Here is a 23,390-nt window from a genome sequence, read left to right on the forward strand (position 1 = left end):
GTGTGAGACAAGGGTGTGCATTATGAAGGAAAGCAGCATTATATCACCTGATTTCAAAACTGGAGATGTTAATCTCAGCTGATGTTATACTCCTAAATAAATCAAGTACAACACTGCAGGATTCCCTAACTACTTTGAGTGTATCTACATAGAGAAATCAGAAGAAAAAAAAAAAAAAAAAATGCAGGAACAATGAAAACATTAACTACATTCCTGAATGGAAAACCTACAGAACAAGTAAAATTAAAGATGCCAAGAAATTATATCCTTATTTTCATTCTTTATCCAAGTGTAATCAAACGAAGTTTGCACATGAAGTAACTTCACATCAATTGCCTTAGTATTCCATAATGCAAAGCACATATCCTTATGGACATGTTTAATGCTATGCATTATTGGTTTTGACCAGTGGTGAGCTATGGAAACTATGGAAATTTTAACAAAGGGCACGCATTGTTGAGCAAAAAAAAAAAAAAAAAAAAAAAAAAAAAAAAAAAAAAAAAAACTCATTTCACACAAAAAACTTTTATTAATGCAGCTTGTGTACAAATTCCAATCAAAATGTATGAGAGGACAATCAACCTGTAAAGGTTATCATTTTTAAACAAATATTTCATGATCTAAACAAGAAATATTTGCACACAATCAACTGTTAATTTATCTTACATAAGAAAAGCATTTTTTAATTATCAAAATATAATAACAATGAAATCTTTTATAATATTTTATAACACATTTGATTGGCTACTGGTTTTACCATACGATTGGCTACCAGAAGGGTAAAGTTAGCGCATGCGTTTATTTTATTTCAAATTTTGGCGGACTGCCGAATAGACTAATTTTTATTAGGTTACCGTATGAATTTGTTGCGTACTATGTTTAAAAAAAAATTTTTTTTTTGAAAAAATCAAGTAAACAAGAAGAACAAGGAGCTCGCAAATTTGAGAAAAATTTAACAAAGGGCTCGGGCAAGCCCCTTATAGCTCACCACTGGTTTTGACCTTTATTGAGATCTCATCAGTGGGAGCCAGACCCAGAAGTAATACCAAGGTTGAAGTACTGCATATTTCCATATACAAGAAGCCAAAAGGTATAAATTATGAGAAATCGTAAAGACAATACTGGATGCTAGTTAAGACAAGAAGACCTTGTTTGGTATCCAAGTTATTCAGGATTCTTCTTATGTCTTTCCAATGAAAGATGAGATGAGGAAGTATGGAATGTGCAGTTGTTGGTAATATTGTGATACTTCACCTTGATCACTGATGTTAGAGTTGGAGGAGAAGATAGCGCCAGGAGGTCAGTCATGTCTTTAGAAGTAGCATCTAATCGCATTTGTGAAAGACAAAGGGTTAACTGCCATTTGAGCAGGAGGCAAATCACTTGGTCCTTTCATAGTCAGATATGGATTAACTGATGAACTTTTTACAGTTGCTGTGTGCTCCCACCTTATAAGCTGAGTGGGGTGTTTGAGTCCTGGTTTCAAGCCCCTTGCAACATACAGAACTCTTTTTGAACTACTCTGGCTACTATTTCAACAAGTGTTGGAAAAGCAAGGTATTTGGGCTACTGGCTGGGCTTCAAAACAAAGGCCTCCATACCAGTAAGAATTATTTCTGTTATTTGGTTGGAGCAGGCATTTAGATCTGAAGAGGAGGAAAAAGCAATCAGCCCAAGTGGAGGAGTAGAAATTAAGCAGATCCCATTTGGCAGTATCAGAGTGTCAAAGCATGTGAGACTGAGAGGCAGGTGAAGGAGAGGGTTTCTGCTGGAAAGGAGACTTGGATAATGTTAGTCTGAATTACCAAGAGGAGAGATGACTTTTATATTGTATTTATTAGAACTGGTAAAGAAGAGATCAAGGGCATCAGTGTTGTGGAGAGGATTATCAGGTATTCTTGTGGGCAGATGGACAATTCGTAAAAGATTGTCTCTTTTGCCCACAATAAAAATCTTTTCTGTTAGTTTGATCAGTGGAATTGGAGAAGGGAATGTTGAAGTGCCCAAGATCGAAGTCCACAAGAAAGACAACCTCATCACTTGGGTATTCACAAGAAATTCAGATTCAGTTTGGTAATCTCCAAACCTGACCTCTTAGCGATGTGGTGCACATAATTTAAATTTTTGCTGAGACTACAAATTTTGGTGGATATACTTTTTTTTTTTTTGGTATTGTTTGTTGAGGGAGATTTTTTTTAAAGGAGATTTTATGTAACTGTTTTAAGGACTACACAGTGTACTGCTGCTTTAATAAGGATGTGATTGTATTATTGTATAAAGCATTGGTCAGATCACATACTGACTACTGTGCTCAAAATCTGGCCACACAGTTTTCATTGCAATGTAGATACACACTGGAGAGGGTCCAAATATCAGGGAACTAAGCCAATGACAGGACTTGGGAATTTGGTTGTGGAAGGGTTGAGGGAAAGTATATTGCAGAGTTTGATGGATAGGCAGAAAAGAGGTGATATGACAGACAAACTACTGAAAAGTCCTAACCTAAGTCACTATAACAAACTATTCCTGTGGTGGTATAGTGGCAGTCAACTGTACACAAATTTTAAAAACCTTTATGCACAATTTCAATCAAGCTATGTAATTTCAATATTCATAAGTGAAATGTATGCAATACTTACGATTCATCAATCCCACTTTAGAGAGTCCAAAATCTGTTAATTTAATGTGGCCCATAGACGTAATTAACAAACTGAAAATTAAAAAATTCAAACATTTTTAAAAAACACATCACCAAGAGCTTAATATTTCATAATTTCATCAGTGCTGAATTATATACTGATATACATTTTATGTACACTGATTTACATGACATTCAATCTGCTAATTTCTAATCTTTCCAAACCGCAACTGAACATCTGAAAATTAATCACTTGCAGTGATGAGTTTGAAGGTCTTTTTCTTTCTTTCTTTCTTTTTTTTTTTTTTTAAGATTATCTGAATACTGAACCTTTGCTAGTATCTGAAACTTCCCAAAACTGAGCATATCAATGGTTGTCTCCCCCTCCTACAAAGATTCATTCATTATTTAGAGAATGAACTTATATTTCAATGCTCTAATAAACTGCCTCACTCCCATAAACAAAAAATTGTGGAGATCAATCAAGTAACTTACTGTATTATGATGTTTTTTTCCCTTCTATACAGACAGATTAAGTTACATCTATCCCTATTTGTTGGTTGACAAATAGGGATAGATGATAATTCTTGGTTGACAGGGAAGATTAGGTGTTAAGCAGTGCAAGGGGAGGAAACCTATAATATACAAGCAGATATAGGTACTGATAGTGTTATGTCCCTTTCTATCTTATGATTTTGTTTGTCTTACAAACTGCCTTCGTCTATATTCTCCTAACTTCTACTTTCAAAACATCACCAAAATTTCTACTAATATCTGAGCTATTGTTCCCCGTAGTATCCCTAGTATTTGTATTTTAACTGCGCCCTTTGGGATATTTAGTTTAAGATATCTTATACATAAACAGAGAAAGGGAGCTCAAATATCTGAAAGTGTAACTATTGCAGTCGTGACACTATTTCTTGTTACTCAACATTATTTCCTTAAACTTCCCGTTTCTTAACATTAATTCCCTGCGTGGTTAGGCTCGAATGTTTCTAAGTGGTGCATTGGATTAGCAATATCAGACAACTTTTTTTATCATTAAACAAAAGGTTTATTATTTCTCTAAACATGGTACATATCAAAATACTCAACTAAATCACTCACACACTAAAATTAGCTTAATACAAGTAGTTGGGCTATGATTCGACAAAGGTTACTACGATCATGTCGCTACAAAATTTCATACAAAACATGAATTCACTTAACATGGAAAGATTAGATCACCACATATTATTAGATTATTCAACTTCAAGTACACTAACAAAATCATTAACTACTCTAGCACATACTTATGACAATTCCGATTCTCTACACATCACACTTGGCATTCAAATTCCTCAGGCTACTTGATTACTCAATTCACACTAATCAAACTCAATATTAACAAAACCATTTACTTCATTAACACACAACTATGTCATTAACTTTCCTTTTACAATGTAGTAGACACTCAAGATCCTTAGGATCATTAATTACTCACAAATTATCAACACTAGCTAGCTTACTTCTAACACTCTCTATCAAATTCTAAAGTCCTATTATAATTTCTCCCTAATCACTTTAACAGTTCCGTATTATGACAATGGTACCTATCACAAACAACTTCTAGTTAACATAAGACAAAATTCACAATACCTTTCTTTAGCTTCACTTACAGGCCTTTACCTTCCACTGAACGAACTTGCTTGCATAACTTCTTGCAATTCAGGGCTATATAAACATCTGTGCCGTCGGCTGTACTATCCGAAACGAGGACATCGACATTTTCACATTTTCCTATGACTCTATGGTGTATTTCGCTTTCTACATAGGAATACGGGAATAGCTTTCCCGCTCACCTTCGATTTCTTGTTGTGGCATGAGGATATAAGCCATATCTCTCCACTCAGGAACACCGTGAAATCCACTAGAAAACCAAACTAAAACCGCCGCGACAATCCAAACGTTTCTTCTCTTCTGGCAAAAGGGCCTCAAGCCTCCTTGGCTATCTAAACGTCTTCCCCAAAACCCAAAAGAGCCTACTCTTCGAAAAAAAAAAAGCCTCGGGGGGGGGTTACCAACCCTTTTATAGCTGCTTCCCTAACAGCGCCCTTTCTTACTTCTTTTTCCCGCCTCCTACTTGTTTTACGTCTGTCTACCAATTGGGTAGCATTTGGCTGCCATACGTCATTTTGATCGGCAACTCGTAATGAAGTTTCTATCCGGGTATAGGCCCTAAGCGATCCGTTATTTCTCTTGTTAGCCTCTATCTTAACCCCCTTTTAAACCTTTTCTCAGAATTCTACTTAATGCTTAATCTGTAGCCTCTTACATAGCGTATTTCATGACTCATCCTTTTATACTTATGCACTTAACTCTTTCATTCTTAATCGCATTACTATATTAATTCTTAGTTAGCTACTTATTTAATACAAATTCCTTGTTTAGTCATAATACATCTTAATACATTCTTTTCCTTTGTTATCTTAACTAAACAATAGACCTTTACATTTTACTCAATTTATACTGGATGCAAGAATATTTTATTAATTAAATTATCCTTTTTATGCAGGGGTTTTTATTTATGTTATTTATTTTTCATGTTACACCATGATAACTGAGAATACTATATTCTCAAGATATCAGGTGTAACAATAGATGTCTATAAATTTTTATGCAAGTTGGCTAACAACAATCTTCATATATGTATATATATATATATATATTTCATTTTAAAGTTAAGCATCTATTTACATAATAATAGGTACAGATGTAAATCTGTTCCTTAACATGGTTGTTAAAGAACAGATTTATATTTATTTTTATTTTGTTTATTTTTAAACTAAACCCTGTTTAGTGATTTTCACAATAAAGCATGTCCAACTTATATCACTTTGTCTATCCACTGATTTGTATATAATTAGGAAGATACTTGCATATTGTAACTGACATAGTGCATGACTTTTCAGGAACAAAAAACAGAAGTAAGGAACTGGTTCAAAACACTAATTTCACCACAATCTGTTGAAATATCGATTATCTCGAGTTGAGTTTATGTGAGAATAGTCCTTGTTAGGGCTATAGCATATTTAGGATCAACATAGGATTATAATAAATAATTGCAAGCAAGTAGAAGATAGGCCTAAATACAAGAATATTTAGGCTGGCACTGGTTTGCAATAGGTTTTGAAACTTGTGTGCATGTGTGGTACTGATATTAAAAAAACAAAAATAATAATAAACAAATAAATAAACTCAGAAGCAAAGATCTAAATGCCTGTAACTGAGTTATACACTTAGATGGCCACAGCCACTAATAGCACAAATATGTACTAGAGTGTTAGGCCTAAAAGTAATTCTCAGAACTATCATTAAGCATCGTGATGGATATAATTCTGATAAGTTCAGACCTCATGATTTAATCATAACAAATCAAATGACACCAGCAAAGAATTTTGTACACCTGGATGGAGGAGGAAACCAATGGTCTTTGGAAGAGTAAATAAGGGAAGAAGCTATTTTGGTGACTGGTTTAAACAGCAGTAGACAGATAGTATTTGTATACAAACTGCTATTATGGAATTTTAAAAGTTAAATTTTGGGAAAGGAATGTAATTTTAAGGAAAATTTTCTTCACTACTTTAAAGCAATTCATCAAGGCATAAGTTAAATTTCCAATGCCACAGTAAATTTTATACAAGGTAGTTCTGTAAGATGAAGTATATTAGGAAGGATTTGAGCCACACAGACAAATGGCTTATGAACACAACAGAGCCAGCTCAAAGTATTTCATGAAGAAACACATCTTCAATAAGAGCCATGGTATCTGTTAATAGCAGCTAATGAAATGACATCAAAATCCGATTTTCACTTCCTTTCTTGTGGAAATGTCAGATTTTTTTCAGGAAAGTGTAGTTATGCAGTTGGTAGTTTTCTGAAATTTCTGAGAAATATATGGCCAAATGGTTGATTATTTTTGAGATCAAAATAAACCAACCAACCAATCAATGTTACAACAACTGATGACAGTCTGAAAAGAACTTCAGGTTTATAAATTTTGGATATTACATAAATAAAGGGAACACAATAATTTAAACATGCATTATGGCAGCAGTAACATGATGTTCTCAACCTCTTTTTTTTTTTTTTTGTGGGTATTTCAGGAGATTACAAATGGTGGTAATAACTGGGAATGAACTGCAATTTTCTGGCTGCAGACTTCAAGAACTGCTACTGCAATTTAAAACACAGCATTTCTGTGTCCACTCTAGTGATGGCAATGCCATGTGTCTTCCCAAGATTGAGGAGTGATTGGGATTTCATTTTTAGGAATATTACTGAAAGAAGACTTAAGTTTTTTTGTTGTTGTTTTTTAACTACGTGATATATGCATATAATAGCAGAAATGATTTTGCATGTTTTTTTAATGGAGAAATCAAAAACTAATGGCATTTTTTTTTCAATAATTTTGGATGGAGGATATTAGTGAAAAGGATAGTGGGTACATTGTCATTTGAGAGCAAGTTAGAAAAATTATTTCTTTAAGTGTACTGTTTTATTATGAATTAAGCATTTAGTTAATTTATTATTACTGTCTTGGAGAATGTTCTAAATGTCAGGATTTCAGGTGTCAAGTTCTACAGCTAGTAGCATCATCTTTGTCTAGTACCAATTTGTTTCCTCAGCAATGTCAAACTCTGATGTTTGACAGATTGGTTTTACCAACTTTTTTTAAATTTTTACTGTGTCAATTGCAAGCACAAGGAATTGCAGAACCTATAGTACATTAATATTATGAATGGGTTAGGGATGAAAACAGAGAAATTACTGATTTTTTTTTAAACAGCTCTTGGGGAAAAACAAAAGAAAGAGGAGATTTAGAACAAAGCAATGAGATTATGGATGCCATTTGGGTTGAATAGCATTTATAGAAGTATGTAGAGAAAATACATGACACAGGAATAGGCTGTTTGCATGACAAAGCATGAAGTGAGTTAATACGAAAAGATACTGTCTATCGACAAGTTACTTTCTTCACTCTAAATGTAGGAAGGAGATTCTAAAGTACAGCAGATATGAAAAATTGTACAATATAAATTATTCAAAAGAGAAAGAAAATTCTAAATTTATTAAAAGCTGAGGAGGAAATGGGTAAGATGAATGCATGGCAAGAAAGGATGAACATAAAAGTTTGGCCAAGAAGAGATATCTGACCTTAAGATCTTAGTATTATCTAAAGTACAGGGGTGGGGTGGCATAATGGATCATTTATCACAGAAGAAATGACCTATCGTCAATTCTACTAAAGAGTTCCTTCAGTTGTTTATGTGGCATAAATTTACATAAAAAAATGACAGCTAGCCTGCCATTGTTAGTATTCAAATATGTACTGAGCAGAGTTAATCTATGGTGTTAGGATCACTAAAACAGAATGGCAAGAAAGACATTCAGAATATGACAATGTTCTTGGTAATATGATGCTGTAAGTAGTGCCTTAGAAGAATAATGCAAGATCTGACAATACTGAGGTTTGAGTCAAGACAAATAACAGACTAATATGGAAATAAATTGTTGATAGGAAGTTAGTAATAATGTAAACATAATCATGTAGTGATATTATAGTCCCCTAAATCCTTTGAGGATACACCATCAAGTTTTTTTTGGTGCCAATTAATTATGGTAAAGAATACCTAATATAATGTGTTTGCAAGGGCTCAATAAGTTCCAAATAAAGTCTGATATTTTCTGTGTAATGGTTATACTATTTGTTTTAGCAAATAAAAGAGTAACTTTCACTTCTAAGTGCAGACACATGTTGCAAACTGGTACTGTTACTGAAGAAACAACATGCAAATGAGCTGTGACCAACTGCTGTTCTGTAGTGAAATTTATAAGAAATACTGATACCACCACCAAATTCCATGCCATTCCACAAAATATTTCTTTTAATAGATGGTACACATTTTTCAACATATCTGCAGATTTTTTCGTTCCAGTTTATTTTAGGAAAAAAATTATTTCTGTGAAATTAAAATTTTTCTTTTTATAAAAATACCAGAACACATTGGTTTCCCCCCGTTAAAAAAAAATGTTTGCATATTCTGCAGTAAGATATATATCTCATTATTAAATGCTAGTACAGTATCGTATTTTTCTGTAAGTATATATTAGAGGAAATGTTAGACAAAAAAACTTTTTTTACAGGAATGCAAAATATTTCATACTTTATAAACATATGTAAAATGCAAATTAATTAAAATAGGTGTGCATGCGCCATAAGGAATATTGCATGGTACTTCCAGCCACATTAGGCATCCAATAATCATTGCAGTGGCGTCATTAAACAACGAAAAATCATCCACCACCTAAAGATCTTCCCAAATCCATTGAACTCTGAGTTTGAATCCCATTTGGAATTTAAACTCAGAGCCTGTGTTGACAAACCAAGATGATATTCAGCGGGCTAACCAAGTGTGCTGTTGTTCTGATATACAGAGATGAATTATTTACTATTATAACTGTTAACATGTATGCCACAGCAAAAAACCTTTTTTAATTATGTAAATATTTCATCTTATGTATTATAAAACACCATCAGTACAACTAATTCAATAGGAATTGAACTCAATAAACAGTTTTTTATTATGTAAATATTTCGTCTTACGTATTACAAAATATCATCAGTACAACTAACGAACAATGATAGAAATTGAATTCAAGAAATAATTTAAGCATGTGCACTAATGTTTCTTGAATTCAATTCCTATTGTTGTTCGTTAGCTGTATACTGATAATGTCTTATGATACTATAGAACAACAACAGAAATTGAATTCAATTCCTACTTTAGTACTCTATACAGCTAACGAACAACAATAGGAATCGAATTCAAGAAACAGTAGTGCACATGCTTAAATTATTTCTTGAATTCAATTTCTATTGTTGTTCGTTAGTTGTACTGATGACGTTTTATGATTCACAAGACGAAATATCTACATAATAAAAAAGTTATTTCCTGCGGCATGCATATTATTCTATAGTTATGGATATCCCACAGGTTTCGCTATATATATATAAATTGCTATTATTTCTTGATACTGTACAAGGCACTAAGCATAGATGATATATAATATTTTCATTACATTAAAGGTTTGATGTTCATATTAATATCATCTTCTGGAGTTATATATATATATATATCTATTATCAGATATCAACTAAACAAATAACACAGTTTACATTAGTTGACAAAGCATACAAATGTGATTCTATACTGAGCATAAACATCCTCTATGTTGGACCAGGAAAAGTTAATTAGTGAAAACAGAGAACTGAAGTTTTAAAATACTTACCTTTAACTTGTGTGAATCATTCTAACTCATGAAGGCAAGACTGCAATTCAATTAATTATTGTCAAACCTCATATACTAAGACCTGGAAGTTTTTCCACTTGGTTATACTATAAATTGAAGATACCAAGAAATTATATTCTTGGTTTAACCCTTTATCCAAGTGTAAGCAAGCAAAGTTTGTGCCTGAAATATTTTCAGGATTAGGGAAACTCGTATATAGCAGCTAATGACTTCACATCGCTTGCCTTAGTATCATATAATGCAAAGCACATATCCTTACAGACATGTATAATGCCTATGCATTATGGGAAGGGTTACTACCCAGACCCAGAGTTGCCCCAGTCCTGAAAATACTTCAGGTGCAAACTTTGTTTGCTTACATTAGATAAAGGATTAAGCCAAGAATTTAATTTCTTGGTATGTTTAATTTATACTAAGACCTGGTCATTTTAATTCAGTGCCATCAAAACTCAGTTCTGTCTGATCTCCTGCAAGAAAGAGCTCATACCCCCCCCCTCACCTTGACCGGCACTTCTGATCTTTCCTGGCATAACCATATTTCAACAGTACTTCACACCTATTAACTTTATACTAAACCCAAATCCACCCAGCCATGGAATATTGCTCCCATATTTGGGGTGGTGCACCAAAATTCTCTGCTTGATTCTATCCAGAAGAGGGTAATCCCGCTAATTAATGATCCCCTCTCTCAACAATAGACATTCAGTTTCTGCTTGTTCCTCTTCTACAGATACTTTCATGGACAGTGCTCTGCTGAATTGGCCACTATTATTCCTCCACTCTCCTCCAAAATCATTAAAATAAGAGCCACTGCTAACCAACACCCTTTTACAGTCCAGCTTGAAACTCACCGAACCAACTTCTCTGCTTTCTCTTTCATTCCATCTACTTCTGTCCTTTGGAACAGTCTTCCCCACTTTGCCTTCCCCAAAGATTACAATCTTCAGTTATTCAAGCAAAACGTGAAAAGACTCTTCCTCTCTTTTATTCTTCTTGTCTACACACGACACTAATGTGTTATAGCTCTTTCTGACCTTAAATGCATGTGGATCAGATATAAAAAAAATAAAAATGTTTCACTGATATTGCAGAAAGCTGAAGATACTGTATTCTTTGTAAATTGTAGGGACACTTATACCCACCCACTTGAGGAGGTGGGGAGTGGGAGGCACATACTGTCGTGAGCTTTTTATATTCTTTACAAAAACGTTTACAGCCCCTTGTGTTTGGGAATTAAAAAAAAGTCAGTCAAAGATGCTTATTATTTGTAGATTGTAGTGAAAGTGATACCTACTCATGAAGAGGACATATGCTGTGGCTGGGCTTTAATTTGAGATAAGCAACTGTAATTTTTATATCAAGGAACGGTTGAAGAAGCTACTTAAAATATCAATCTTCTTCCTTTCATTGTTGTGAGGCCCTATACATAATATCCTATTTTTGGGACTCTCTGTTGATGAATGAATCATCATTCATTAACCATCAACATCATAAAATCATTAAGTGCCACTTGTTCATCATCAAATTCCTGGCATGTACCCTCAAGGAGTGTACAGGATATGATAGTACTACATGAAAAACTTATATAACCACTAACTTCCTATCTACAATTTTCCTCCAAATCAATCTGTTACCTGTCAAGATCTTATATTTCTGTCTTCTAAAGCACTTTTTACTGTATCAATCCATCTATATCTTGGTCTTCCTCTGAGTCTTTTTCCTGCCAACCTGGCAGAGAACAGTCTGCCAGGTTGGCAGGGATATGTTAGCAGAGATTAGCTCAGCTAACATATTCCTGGATGACAATGTCAAGTTCTTTCCTAATATCCATTCTGACATTTCTTTAATAACTTTAAAATAGGAGACAGGATGGAGGGCATGTGAAGTGAAGAGGTCATGGAGATGAAGCTAGGAAATGATTATGATAGAGAAATGCTAATAAAAATAAAATCATGATACTTGCTGCCATTGGATATTTATGGCCAAAGAAATGGCCTCCACACCCAAGTGCTTTATAGGCAACCATCTCCTCTACATTATGGAATGCACAGGGTTTTACTGAAGGGGAGAAGAAAGAATTAGCATTTTGCAGATAGTTTTGATATTCTAGAATTTAGAATCTAGCTCGCACATTACTATATTCCTCAGTCACTTAAATAATCAACATCAGAATGTAATTTGCCTTCCTTTTCTAGAAAGTAGCCATGCCTTTATAAGTACTTATTCCCACTATACACAACCATAGCACCACCCATAAACTTGATACAATTATCATCCTACGATAACAGGAATTGATCACAAGTTATCACAGTCTTCCACAAGCTATTATTATTATGCTTATAACTTGAAGGAGTCCTTTGAAAAGATTCATTACCATGCTTAGTGTAAAAGGAATATCTGAAAAATTAAACAAAATGTTGTGGGTGGGGGGAAATATATATAAAACATGCAAATTGAAGATTGCCTTAAAAACAGACCAACTAGCAGACCAAGAAAAAAAAATTATCATACCACAAGTAGCTCAAGACTAAAACCAAGCCTCACACTCAAAGTAGTTCAGTTCAGAGGACACATTTCTAGTAAACCAAACAGTCAACACAGCTGCACATACACCAGCTGTGTGCTACGTTATGTACATTAGTGGTTCTCAAACTTTCAGATTGTGGCACACTTGACAGTGTAAATTTCTGTCGCAGCACACACCTGTGTTCTTAATCCTGATTTATGTACTCACACCATTTATAATAATCACATATCATTCTAGGACAGGCTCATGTCCATACAAACCATAACCAATTATGTTAATCCAAACAGCTCACAGTACTTGACATAATTGTTGCTGTATTACTGGTAGTTTTTTAGTTTAGCATTTACAGCAAAACAAACCTTCTTTAGTTTTAGTTTAGCATTTACAACAAAACAAACTTTCGCCAGCCCAATATTAGGCTGGCGAAAGTTTTTATGCAAATATAATTGTATAAACAGGCAAAATGCACTGTAATTTGGATGAAAATATTTTTTTATCACAAAAATTGAGAAACACATTTGAGAAACACTGATGTAGATAATTATGTTTGCTATTTGGCCTTATAGCCTACATACATTAAATGCATGTTTTAGTGCATTCAAATGCATCCAAAATACACTTCACTACAGAAAAAGAAAAAACAACTGCCTATCCTTTCTAGATATATTAATTACATGACTACCACATGGTTCATTATCATTTTCTGTATATAGGTTCAGAATCTACTGCCAAATAATATATGGGAGTGGGGTTGTGCATGCCTGGTAGCATAGCGACTCATTAGCTGGCTGACTGTTGGCTATTTTACTTTCATTCTGTTATCGTTTGTCTTCTATGAATAATTTGAAAGGAATGCAGTGATAAAAAATCCTTCCAGTTGTGAGGTTCATGGTGTGATACAGTTTCTGTTGGCGGAAAACAATAGTGACCATCGACTGTAAGGTTTACAGGCCTAATGTAATGAAGGTCAGTAAGGTTAGGCAATAGTGGTGTTTGTTTAAAGAATTGGCAATATGAACAGCAGCTGGCCAAGTGTAGTGACGGCTGATTTGTTGGAAAAAGTGTTGATTGAAAAAGATGATTGAAAATTATCATTTTACAATCACGGAGATTGTAAAATGACAATTGTTTTTGGAGATGATGAATGGTGCCACTGCATTGATTGTTGTTTTGACTCGACATTTCTGTATGAAATCCACATTTCATCACCAGTCATGATATGTGAAAGAATTCATTATTTTTTCCTTCATTTTCATAATGCCCCAAACATTTTTGAGCTGATTCCACTTGTTTCTGTTTATGTACATCAGTCAGCATTTTTGGGACTCATCTGGCACAATTTTTATACCTGAAGTTTTCTGTGTCAATTTCTTGAATGATGGATTGTGAAACTTCTGGGAATCCATCATTCAAGAAATTGACACAGAAAACTTCGGGTATAAAAATTGTGCCAGATGAGTCCCAAAAATGCTGACTGATGCACATAAACAGAAACAAGTGGAATCAGCTCAAAAATGTTTGGGGCATTATGAAAATGAAGGAAAAAATAATGAATTCTTTCACGTATCATGACTGGTGATGAAATGTGGATTTCATACAGAAATGTCGAGTCAAAACAACAATCAATGCAGTGGCACCATTCATCATCTCCAAAAACAAAAAAATTCAAACAGGCACAGCCAATCAAAAAAGTGATGGCCACCGTCTTCTGGGAGTGGAAAGAGATCTTGCCTTCTTTAAACAAACAAACAACACCATTGCCTAACTGTACTGTTTTTCATTACGTTAGGCTCAATAAACCTTACATAGTCATCGATGAATTTCTGCAGCACTATTGTTTTCTGTATCAACCGCCAACAACTGGTGGGATTTTTTATCACAGCACTTATAAATTATTCATAGAAAACAACATACGATAATTATTATTATTTGACACCTCCAGGGAGTCCAAAGGCTCATCGAGGGAGGGCACCAGCTCTACAACTCTGTCTCCACTACTCAATCCACCAACTGACCGCAACTACACCATCTGTTCCATAATGATAGAACAACAACAAAAAAAAAAAGGTCAACAGCTAGCTAATGAATCAATCTATGTTACGATGCATGCACGACTCCCTCTCCCATATCTTATTTGGCAGTAAATTCTGAATGGACCTTAATTTCTAGATGCACCTCATACCGTGCAAGAATAACACGAAAAAGTAAGTAGTCAGGCAACTGTCTTTTTGCTGTGGACAATGATGTACTGAGAAAAATCCAAGTGCAAGAGGTGAAAGCATGGTCATACATCCAAAAACTCACATGAAAACAGAAACCATCCCTGCAATTTGGATGTGATGCAAGCTTCCTGCTCTTTAGGCTTTTCAAAATCAAGTTTAAATGCATAAGTTTGCTTGCAGGTATTTCAGGCTTTGGTATGAAAGAAAAGGAAGATGGAGAGTTTAATGAAAGACAACTGCAATATGTCCAGTTTTTTTTTTTTTTTTTTTTTTGTAAAAATTTTGCAAACATGGAGAATTGTTTCAGTGATATAAGCAGTGTAATTTTTTGGATCACAGACCAGAAAAATAACTTCCAAAATAAAAGATCTAACAATCTAACAGATAATTGATGGTTATTATTCATGATTTATTTTTCATGGTATTAACAACACCACACAATTTTATCACAGAGATGTTTTATTAACCTTATTTTTCACTGATTTTCAACTCAGCATCATCAGAGCACAACACACTTGTACACGCGACTGTGAGGTGAGTGAGTGAGTGAAACAATATAATTGCAATGGACAAAAGATCTAAAGTCCTATTTTTGGCATCCTTTAACGAAAAAAAAGAAAAACAGCTATGCAGGAGTTTCTCTTAGGATAACAGTCTCCCAAATTTTTGGCAAATTAATGCAACCATATTTGTTAAGGTTGGGAGAATTCTTCAAAGCCAATGCTGATAAAAAAAATAATCTTTCAGATCTGTAATGACTCCTAAATAGCACATTAATTTTCCTCCATCTAATCCTGTGTGAAGGAGTGTCCAAAATGTGGTCTGCCAGTCCCGACTTGCCATAGTAACAGTAGCGAATGTATTTTTCATGTTCTTCCAGGCGGATGTTAACTGATCTTCCTGTTTGCCCATAATAGGCCAAGTCACAGTCACAAGGAACTTCATACACTCCTGGGTGTGCTAAAGGGTGAAGTGTGTCTTTAGGCAAGCGGATCAGAGTTGCCAGCTTGACATGAGGTTTGAAAGTGGTGTGAAGGGCATGTTTCATTAATACTTTGGCTATCTTTTCTAATGTACCTCTGATAGAGAATAGAAATGGTCATGTTGTATTCTTGTGTATTAGGAGAGGGCAAAGTAATGGCCCTATGTAGTATTTTATCTATTTTGTAGGGATTATAGCCATAGGCTAAGAACATAAGGTGAAGATATTGGAGTTCTGTGGTCAGAGCTGTATCGTTAGCACAAATGGCTGTCTCCATGTGTAAGTGTTTTTAAAATGCCATACTATTGGACTGGATGATGATGTGATTGTTTATGTAGGTAACTTCCTGTGTGTGTGTAGGCTTCCTGTAAATGGAAAAAGATGGTGATCCATCTCAAAGGTGGGTGACTAATGTGTCAAGAAATGGTAAACACATCATCTACATAGCGTAACCACACTTGTGGCTTGTATGTAATTGTGGTAAATACGTTATTTTCAAAGTGTTCCATGTAAAAATTTGCTAATTGGGAGGGGGGGTGGGAAACCCATAGCAGTACCATTAATCTGTTTGTAGAATTTTCCTCCCCATGTAAAGTAACCTGCATTCATAGTACATTTAAATAATTCAAAAATATCAGGGGAAATTTAAACTTGATTAAATGAAGAGTGTATATAAGTGGTACATAGGTAAATAAAGCTAACAAAACATCAAAACTAACCATTATGTCTGAATTTTTTAGGATAAGATTTTTAACCAGTGTTTTGAAATGGACTGAATTTTTTACAAAAGTAGAGGAGTTGCCAGTAAGGGGGGACAAGCTACTTGGATAATACCGGGCCAGTTTATATGTGGAACTATCTATGCTATTGACTATGGGGCATAGGGGGATATTAGTTTTGTGGATTTTTAGTAATCCATAAATACAGGGTGGTTTAATGTGAATTGGTTTTATTTTCTTGATGATTTCTTTGGACCATGACGTCACTTTTTTCAGTAATATCCAGACTTTTTTTCATTTGAGACATCATAGGGTCTCGACGTATAATTTGATACGTGAAACTGTCACATAGGAGATCTTGCATTTTTCTGTTGTACTCTTCTTGATTCATGATAACTGTTGCATTTCCTTTATCGGCTTTTGTAATAATAATAATATTTTTTATTATTATATAACTTTTTAGGGCAGTTATTTGATTACATGGCATAGAGGCTTGGAGTGGATGAGGTGCGAAAGGCACCAGTAGCTATCCGTATACCCTGATGATGGATGGAATCCAACCATCGTAGGTTACTCTGCCTTGCCGAACCATAGACTTGGGACCCATAATCCAGCTTTGAATGTATAAGTGCACGATAAAGATGGAGCAATGAAGCTCGACCAGCACCCCACTCAGTAGAGGATAAAGAGCGAAGGAGGTTCAAAGTTCTTTTGCACTTTTCTCTTAGTTTACGAATGTGTGCTAGAAACGCGAGTTTTCTGTCAAAAATGAGTCCCAAGAACTTGGTTTCCGTAGTAACTGGAATAACAGTAGGTCTCATTCTTAGTTCAGGATCTGGGCGATGAGTGCATTTTCGACAGAAGTGTACACAGATACTTTTTTCTGTTGAAAACCTAAACCTATTATTAAGAGCCCACAGAGAGACATGATCAATTGCTTGCTAAGTTGTCTTTCAATTACCCTCATGTTACGTGAGTGATGGTAAATTGTGAAGTCATCAACATATAGAGCATTGTCTACAGTGGGAGGAAGCTGTTCAATGATTGAATTGATTTTAATAGCAAAAAGGGTTACACTTAAGACAGAGCCTTGGGGAACACCTTGTTCTTGAAGATATGGTTGAGATAGTATACTTCCCACTCTGACTTGGAAAGTTCGCTTGGACAGAAAGTTTTTTATAAATATAGGGAGGTGTCCTTTGAGACCCTCATGTTACGTGATATGGCATATCTGCAATATCACGTAACATGAGGGTCTATACCATAATATGCCATGCCTAGGTTATAGGGGTCTTTTAATGTGCCATATCTCCAGGTTGTGTCATAAGCTTTTTCCATGTCAAAAAAAAAACCGAGACAAGATGTTCTTGCTTCAGAAATGCATCTCTTATACATGTTTCTAACCGAACTAAATGGTCTAAAGTTGACCGATGTCTACGGAAACCACATTGTGTATTGGAAAGAAGACTTTTGCTTTCTAAGTACCAGAGAAGTCTGGCATTCACCATTTTCTCTAGTATCTTACAAAGACAGCCGGTCAGAGCAATGGGTCGATAATTATTTGCTTGCTGGAAACCAGGAAAAGATCCTGTTGGATATTTTCCTGGTTTTGGGATAGCAATGACAATTGACTTATGCCAAGAATTTGGAAACTCTTCCTCTGCAAAGATTCTATTGTATAATAACAGAAGAAGATCCATAGAAGATGATGGTAGATGTTTTATCATTTCATAATGGATGTCATCAGGTCCTACTGCACTAGGGTGAGATTGTAGGAGAGCTCTTTTTAGTTCCTCCTTGACAAATGGCTGAAGAATGTTGGTAGAAAAATTAAGCCTTTGTTTCTCTTGCTGCTCTTTTAGCATTAAAAATTCCGGAGAATATGAAGCTGTTGCTGAGATTTTAGCAAAAGTTTCTCCTAAAGTATCTGAAATAGCTTTGGGATCAGCAAGAACACTTCCATTATAGTCTAAGGTGGACAAACAATGTGTACTATATCTGCCTTTCATTTTCCGGATTTTATCCCATACAATTTTTGGACTGGTCATTTGATTAACTGATGTAGTAAATTGGATCCATGATTGTTTTTGACTCTGACGTCTTACAAAACGTGCTCTGGCTCGAGCACGTTTTGTAAGATGTCAGAAACGTCTTTCACGCTTGAAAGTTATTAAATTTGATGTGGTGGGGTATCTACGAAATATGCTCCATGCTCTGTGTTGATCTTTTTTGGCTGTCTGACATTCTGGGTTCCACCAAGACTTTGGATAGACTGGAAATTGAGATGATGTTTTTGGGATGGAGGTTGTTGCTGCCTGGACAATGCATTCTGTTATATATTTTACAGCTTCATTGATAGGTGTTTGACTGATGGCATCAGCATTAAATTTTGCAAGATGAGAGAAAGTGTTCCAGTCAGTCTGATCCATTTTCCATATAGGTATCCGTGTGGGTGAACATAGTTTCTGTGAAGACATTGTACAAAGAACAGGAAAGTGATCACTTCCATATATGTTCTCTTCAACGTCCCACATGAGCAGTGGAAGAATGGAAGGGGAACAGATTGTAAGATCATTTGCAGAATATGAGCGGGTAGGTATATGGAAAAAAGTATCGAGTTTATTATTTAGAAGGGAAAGGTTATTATTATCATGAATTTTTTCAATGATTTGACCTCGTCTATTAGTGTTGGCACTACCCCATAGAGTATTGTGACCATTAAAGTCACCCATCAAAAGTATGGGTTCGGGCAGTCGCAAGATAAGATTATCAAGACAATTTCATTTAACTCGGCATTTGGTGGCAAATAAATTGAACATACTGTTATAAGGAATCCCACAGAGAAGCGAATCGCTACTGCTTCCAGAAGTATTAAGTTGGACCTGATGGAAAGGAGTATGACTGCCCACTAGGATAGCTACTCCTCCATGAGCAGAACTATCTCCAGTTCTATCCTTATGTACAACAGTGAAATTCCTAAAGATACGGTCCTCATTGGGTCTTAAGTAAGTGTCCTGTAGACAGAAAAAGAAAGGTTTGTGTTTCTGCATCAACTTCTTTATATCGTCAATATTCTGGCAGATCCCACGACAGTTCCATTGTAAAAATTTTCCTATTGTTTTGATTTTATTGACTTGTCTGGTTTTCGAGAGGTTGAGATTTATATTTACCCACTGTTTTAGGGAAGTATGGATGGCCAGTGTCCATCTCTTCCTCTGGTAGAGTGTTCAAAACATCAAATGTGTTAGGGTCAGTTGGTATGCTTAGTTTGCTTTCAGTGGGTATCGAGGTATCCATTTTTTCTGTGCGAGTGTATGGTGGTTTATCTTTGAGTGAAGTCTCCACCATAATTTTTTTGACAGATGAGTTTTCATTGAATGGGACTATTTTTGAAGTTGTCTCTGGAGCGAGGCCATAGGTCTTGTGATTAATGCGCTCAACAGAGAAGCACTTACGATCGTAAAGTTCAGATATGGTGAAATTATGTAATGGTGGAATAGACATACATGTTTGAGTTGCTGTTGGCACTTTTTTAATTGTTACTTTTTCAGCATAAGAGGATCGTAGAACAGGTGTAATGGTGGCTAGCTTTCTTTTAGCATCCTGATATGTAATGTTTTGTTCCGTTTTTATTTTTTGTATCTCTTTTTCATCTTTCCATTTCTGACATGCACGAGAGTATGCTGGATGATCTCCCCGATAGCTGACACATTTAGCTTTTTTTTCATGTTCTTTACTACCACATCAAGCACAGGTAGTAGAACCACGACAGGCAGTTTGGGCATGTCCATACCTTTGACATTTAATGCATCTCAGTGGGTTAAGGATATATGTTCTAACAGGACAGCTGAGATACCTTGCTTTTACAGATGTCGGAGGCCTAGGTGTATCAAAAAGTAAGGATGATGATCTTGGTTGAGACCAGGCGACCATCCCTGTGTATCAGGATGTGCCTCACACTCATCACTTCTTGATCTTTAAGCTCTGAACATATCTCCTCATCAGGAACCTCACAGAGATCCCATTCTGATATCACTCCTCTACTGGAATTGAGTGTTCTGTGAGGTGCTACTGCAATTTGTATTCCACCCATTGTCGTTACTCTCAGTAGTTTCTCGGAATGTTGTTTGCGCATTATTTCCATGAGAATATCACCAGAACGCAATTTCTTCACAGTTTTGGGAGATCCTGCCAGTCCTTCTAAACCTTTTTGGATAAAGAAGGGTGACATTTTCCCAATTGGTTTTTCACCTGTTGCATGAATGATTAAAAAGGTTGGTACATTTTTCTTAGTATCCGATATCTTTTGTTTCTTACTTCTGTTCCCATATGCTATCAGTACTTGGTTGGGACTTTGTTAGGGTCCCTGAAACATTTGAGGATGAAGAATTCATAATTTAAGGAATTTTTAATTCGGCGCCAAAGCTCCCCACCCACCATGGAGCCACACATGGACGCCCACTATCTGGCAAGCAAAAAATGCGCTCAGGAGTGGAATGCCAGGGCTACCCTGGACACTATACCGGCACTGCAGCAGGTCTAGGATCCCGACCCCGGACCATTGGGTGAGAGACTTACTGCAACACCGTTAACCCTTGCAGGCAAGCCCACTAGCCGATTGATCTTGGCTGGGCCATCCAAGACCATCCGTCTTGCCAAAGCAGGGGCCAAAGTAGTGCAAGACTACCAGGATCCCCCTTTCCGGATGTCCACGGGTTGCACCGCATAGCAAACACGGCGTTGGATCCCAGTGATGGTGGTCTGGAAAAAGGATAGTGAAAAAGACTCCGGAGAAGTAGAGCAAAGAATACGGGAAGAAAAGCAAAGAAAAAGAGGAAGAATGAAAAGGGCCAGTACCATCACTGGGAGGTCCCCTCCACCATGAGCAGGTGCCCCACATGGAGGGGTGTGTATATATATATATATGGTCATATTATTTACTAACTGAATTCCGAGAATTAGAAAAAACAAATAAATTTAATAACACACAACATGTTTCGTCAGAATGCTGACTTATTCAGGCATTAGAAAATTAAAAGCAAACACAAAAAACACTTTAAAGAAACATTGTAACACTACAATAACAGACTATGAACTGAAATTAAGTTTGAAATGAAGCTACAGTCCAGGCTAAAGTTCAATTGTTAGGCATACGTGAGCGTGTGACTTCACGAATGTGCCAGTATCTGATAGCAGAGCTATGTGAGTCTGGCAAACTATAACTAAGGTTACTGTGTTTATATGAGAAGGGCCTAGGATAATTTCTTGGTATTCTACTATGCGGCGTTCTACTTCATCATGGCATATATGAATGTTTGATGTTGTACTCCAGTCTGTTTCATGTTGGCAGCCTTCATTATTTGTGTTCACTGAGAACAGGACATAGCTTGAGAGGGCGCTTGCTCTGGTTCTACTATAAAGGATGTCTCTCTGATGTTCTCCGAGACTCGGCAGGATGGACTTCTCAGTTTAGCCATAACATGGTTTCTCACAGTCACATATGATTTTATATACACCTGGAAACTGTAGATGGTTGTGAGCCTATTTTGGTTGGCTTAGAATTGATCTGAGTTTAGGAAGAGTGGAAAAGTAGAAAGTATTTTTAACTTGGGTATAGTTATGTTAAAGATACCAAGCAATTTTAAACTTGGTTTTACTCCATTTTTTCCAAGTCAGCAAACAGACAAAATGACAGTTTGCGCCTGCAATTTATGCAAGACTAGCTGATCCCACAGGTAGTGCAAGACCAAGGCAACTCGTGGTAAAGGTGGAGCAAGCTCTGATCACTAATCTTAATATTTACCCAAATTGGGTAGTGGCCCCTTGCCTTTAATACAAAACATCATACATCCCCTTCTTGGAGATGTGTTTTGGCATTAAGGGTAAATATTAAGATTAGTGATCAGAGCTTGCTCCACCTTTACCACGAGTTGCCTTGGTCTTGCACTACCTGTGGGATCAGCTAGTCTTGCATAAATTGCAGGCGCAAACTTGACATTTTGTCTGTTTGCTGACTTGGAAAAAATGGAGTAAAACCAAGTTTAAAATTGCTTGGTATCTTTAACATAGAAGAGTGGAAAAGCACGTTTTTATATCAAATTTTTTCAAAATTCTCCTTAGTTTCTGGGAGAGTGAGTTGATGTAAGGTAAAGAGATATAACCCTTGGGGTTGTCCTGTGTCACTGTGTTGTTTTGAGGATGGCAGTATAGTTGTTTATTGATAGTTTTTGAAGAGTAGCTATTACTTGTGAAGGTTCTTTTGAGATGTTCATTTTTCAGCTGCTGCTCATGTATATATATATGCACACGAAGGTGATCTGAAAAGTTCTCGGTCTAACAATGAAAAAATGAATTCATAATTTCAAAATTATTTTTATTTTTCAAGACACTAATATATTTATTCCAGCGATGCTTCAGTGCCATTATCCTGTCCCTGTAGTGGTTCTCAGTAAGATCGGCAAAACACCACTCTACAGCTGCAATCACCTCTCGATTCGAAGTAAAATGCTGACCAGCGAGGAAGAGTTTTAGTTTTGGAAAGAGATAAAAGTTAGAGGGAGCCAAATCTGGGGAATAGGGTGGATGTTCCAATAATTCATGCTGCAGATCTCTTAATTTTTCCATTGCCAAAACACCTTTGTGGGCAGGTGCATTGTGCTGATGAAAGATGATTTTTTTCTTCTGCAAACTGGGTCTTTTCTCACAAATTTTTTGCCTAGTCTGGTTAAAAGATCGGAATAATATTCCCCAGTTATTGTTTTACCCTTTTCAAGATAATTAATAAACAAAAATGCCTTTAGCATCTGAAAACACCGATGCCATGACCTTTCCTGCTGATGAAACCAACTTTGTCTTCTTTAGAGCTGAACAACTGGCTTCTGTCCACTGTTTGAATTCTGGTGTGTAATGGTGAATCCAAGTCTCATCCACAGTAATATATCGACACACA

At 35.8% G+C, this 23,390-nt stretch overlaps 1 protein-coding gene across 7 annotated transcripts in view; it reads right to left on the reverse strand.

The window, feature by feature from the left end:
• Positions 1-23,390, reverse strand: part of dop (microtubule-associated serine/threonine (MAST) protein kinase dop) — a 677,535-nt gene that overhangs the window by 191,855 nt on the left and 462,290 nt on the right. For all 7 annotated transcript variants that reach the window (XM_090390876.1, XM_090390874.1, XM_090390878.1 and 4 more), the window contains one exon: positions 2,640-2,710. In XM_090390876.1, coding sequence (XP_090247002.1) covers positions 2,640-2,710 — 71 coding nt within the window. The remainder of the gene's footprint in view (positions 1-2,639; positions 2,711-23,390) is intronic.

This window comes from Typopeltis vanoorti, chromosome 3, assembly GCF_054136105.1.
Source record: "Typopeltis vanoorti isolate ZY-2024b chromosome 3, IOZ_Tvanoo_1.0, whole genome shotgun sequence".
Taxonomy (NCBI): Eukaryota; Metazoa; Arthropoda; class Arachnida; order Uropygi; family Thelyphonidae; genus Typopeltis; species Typopeltis vanoorti.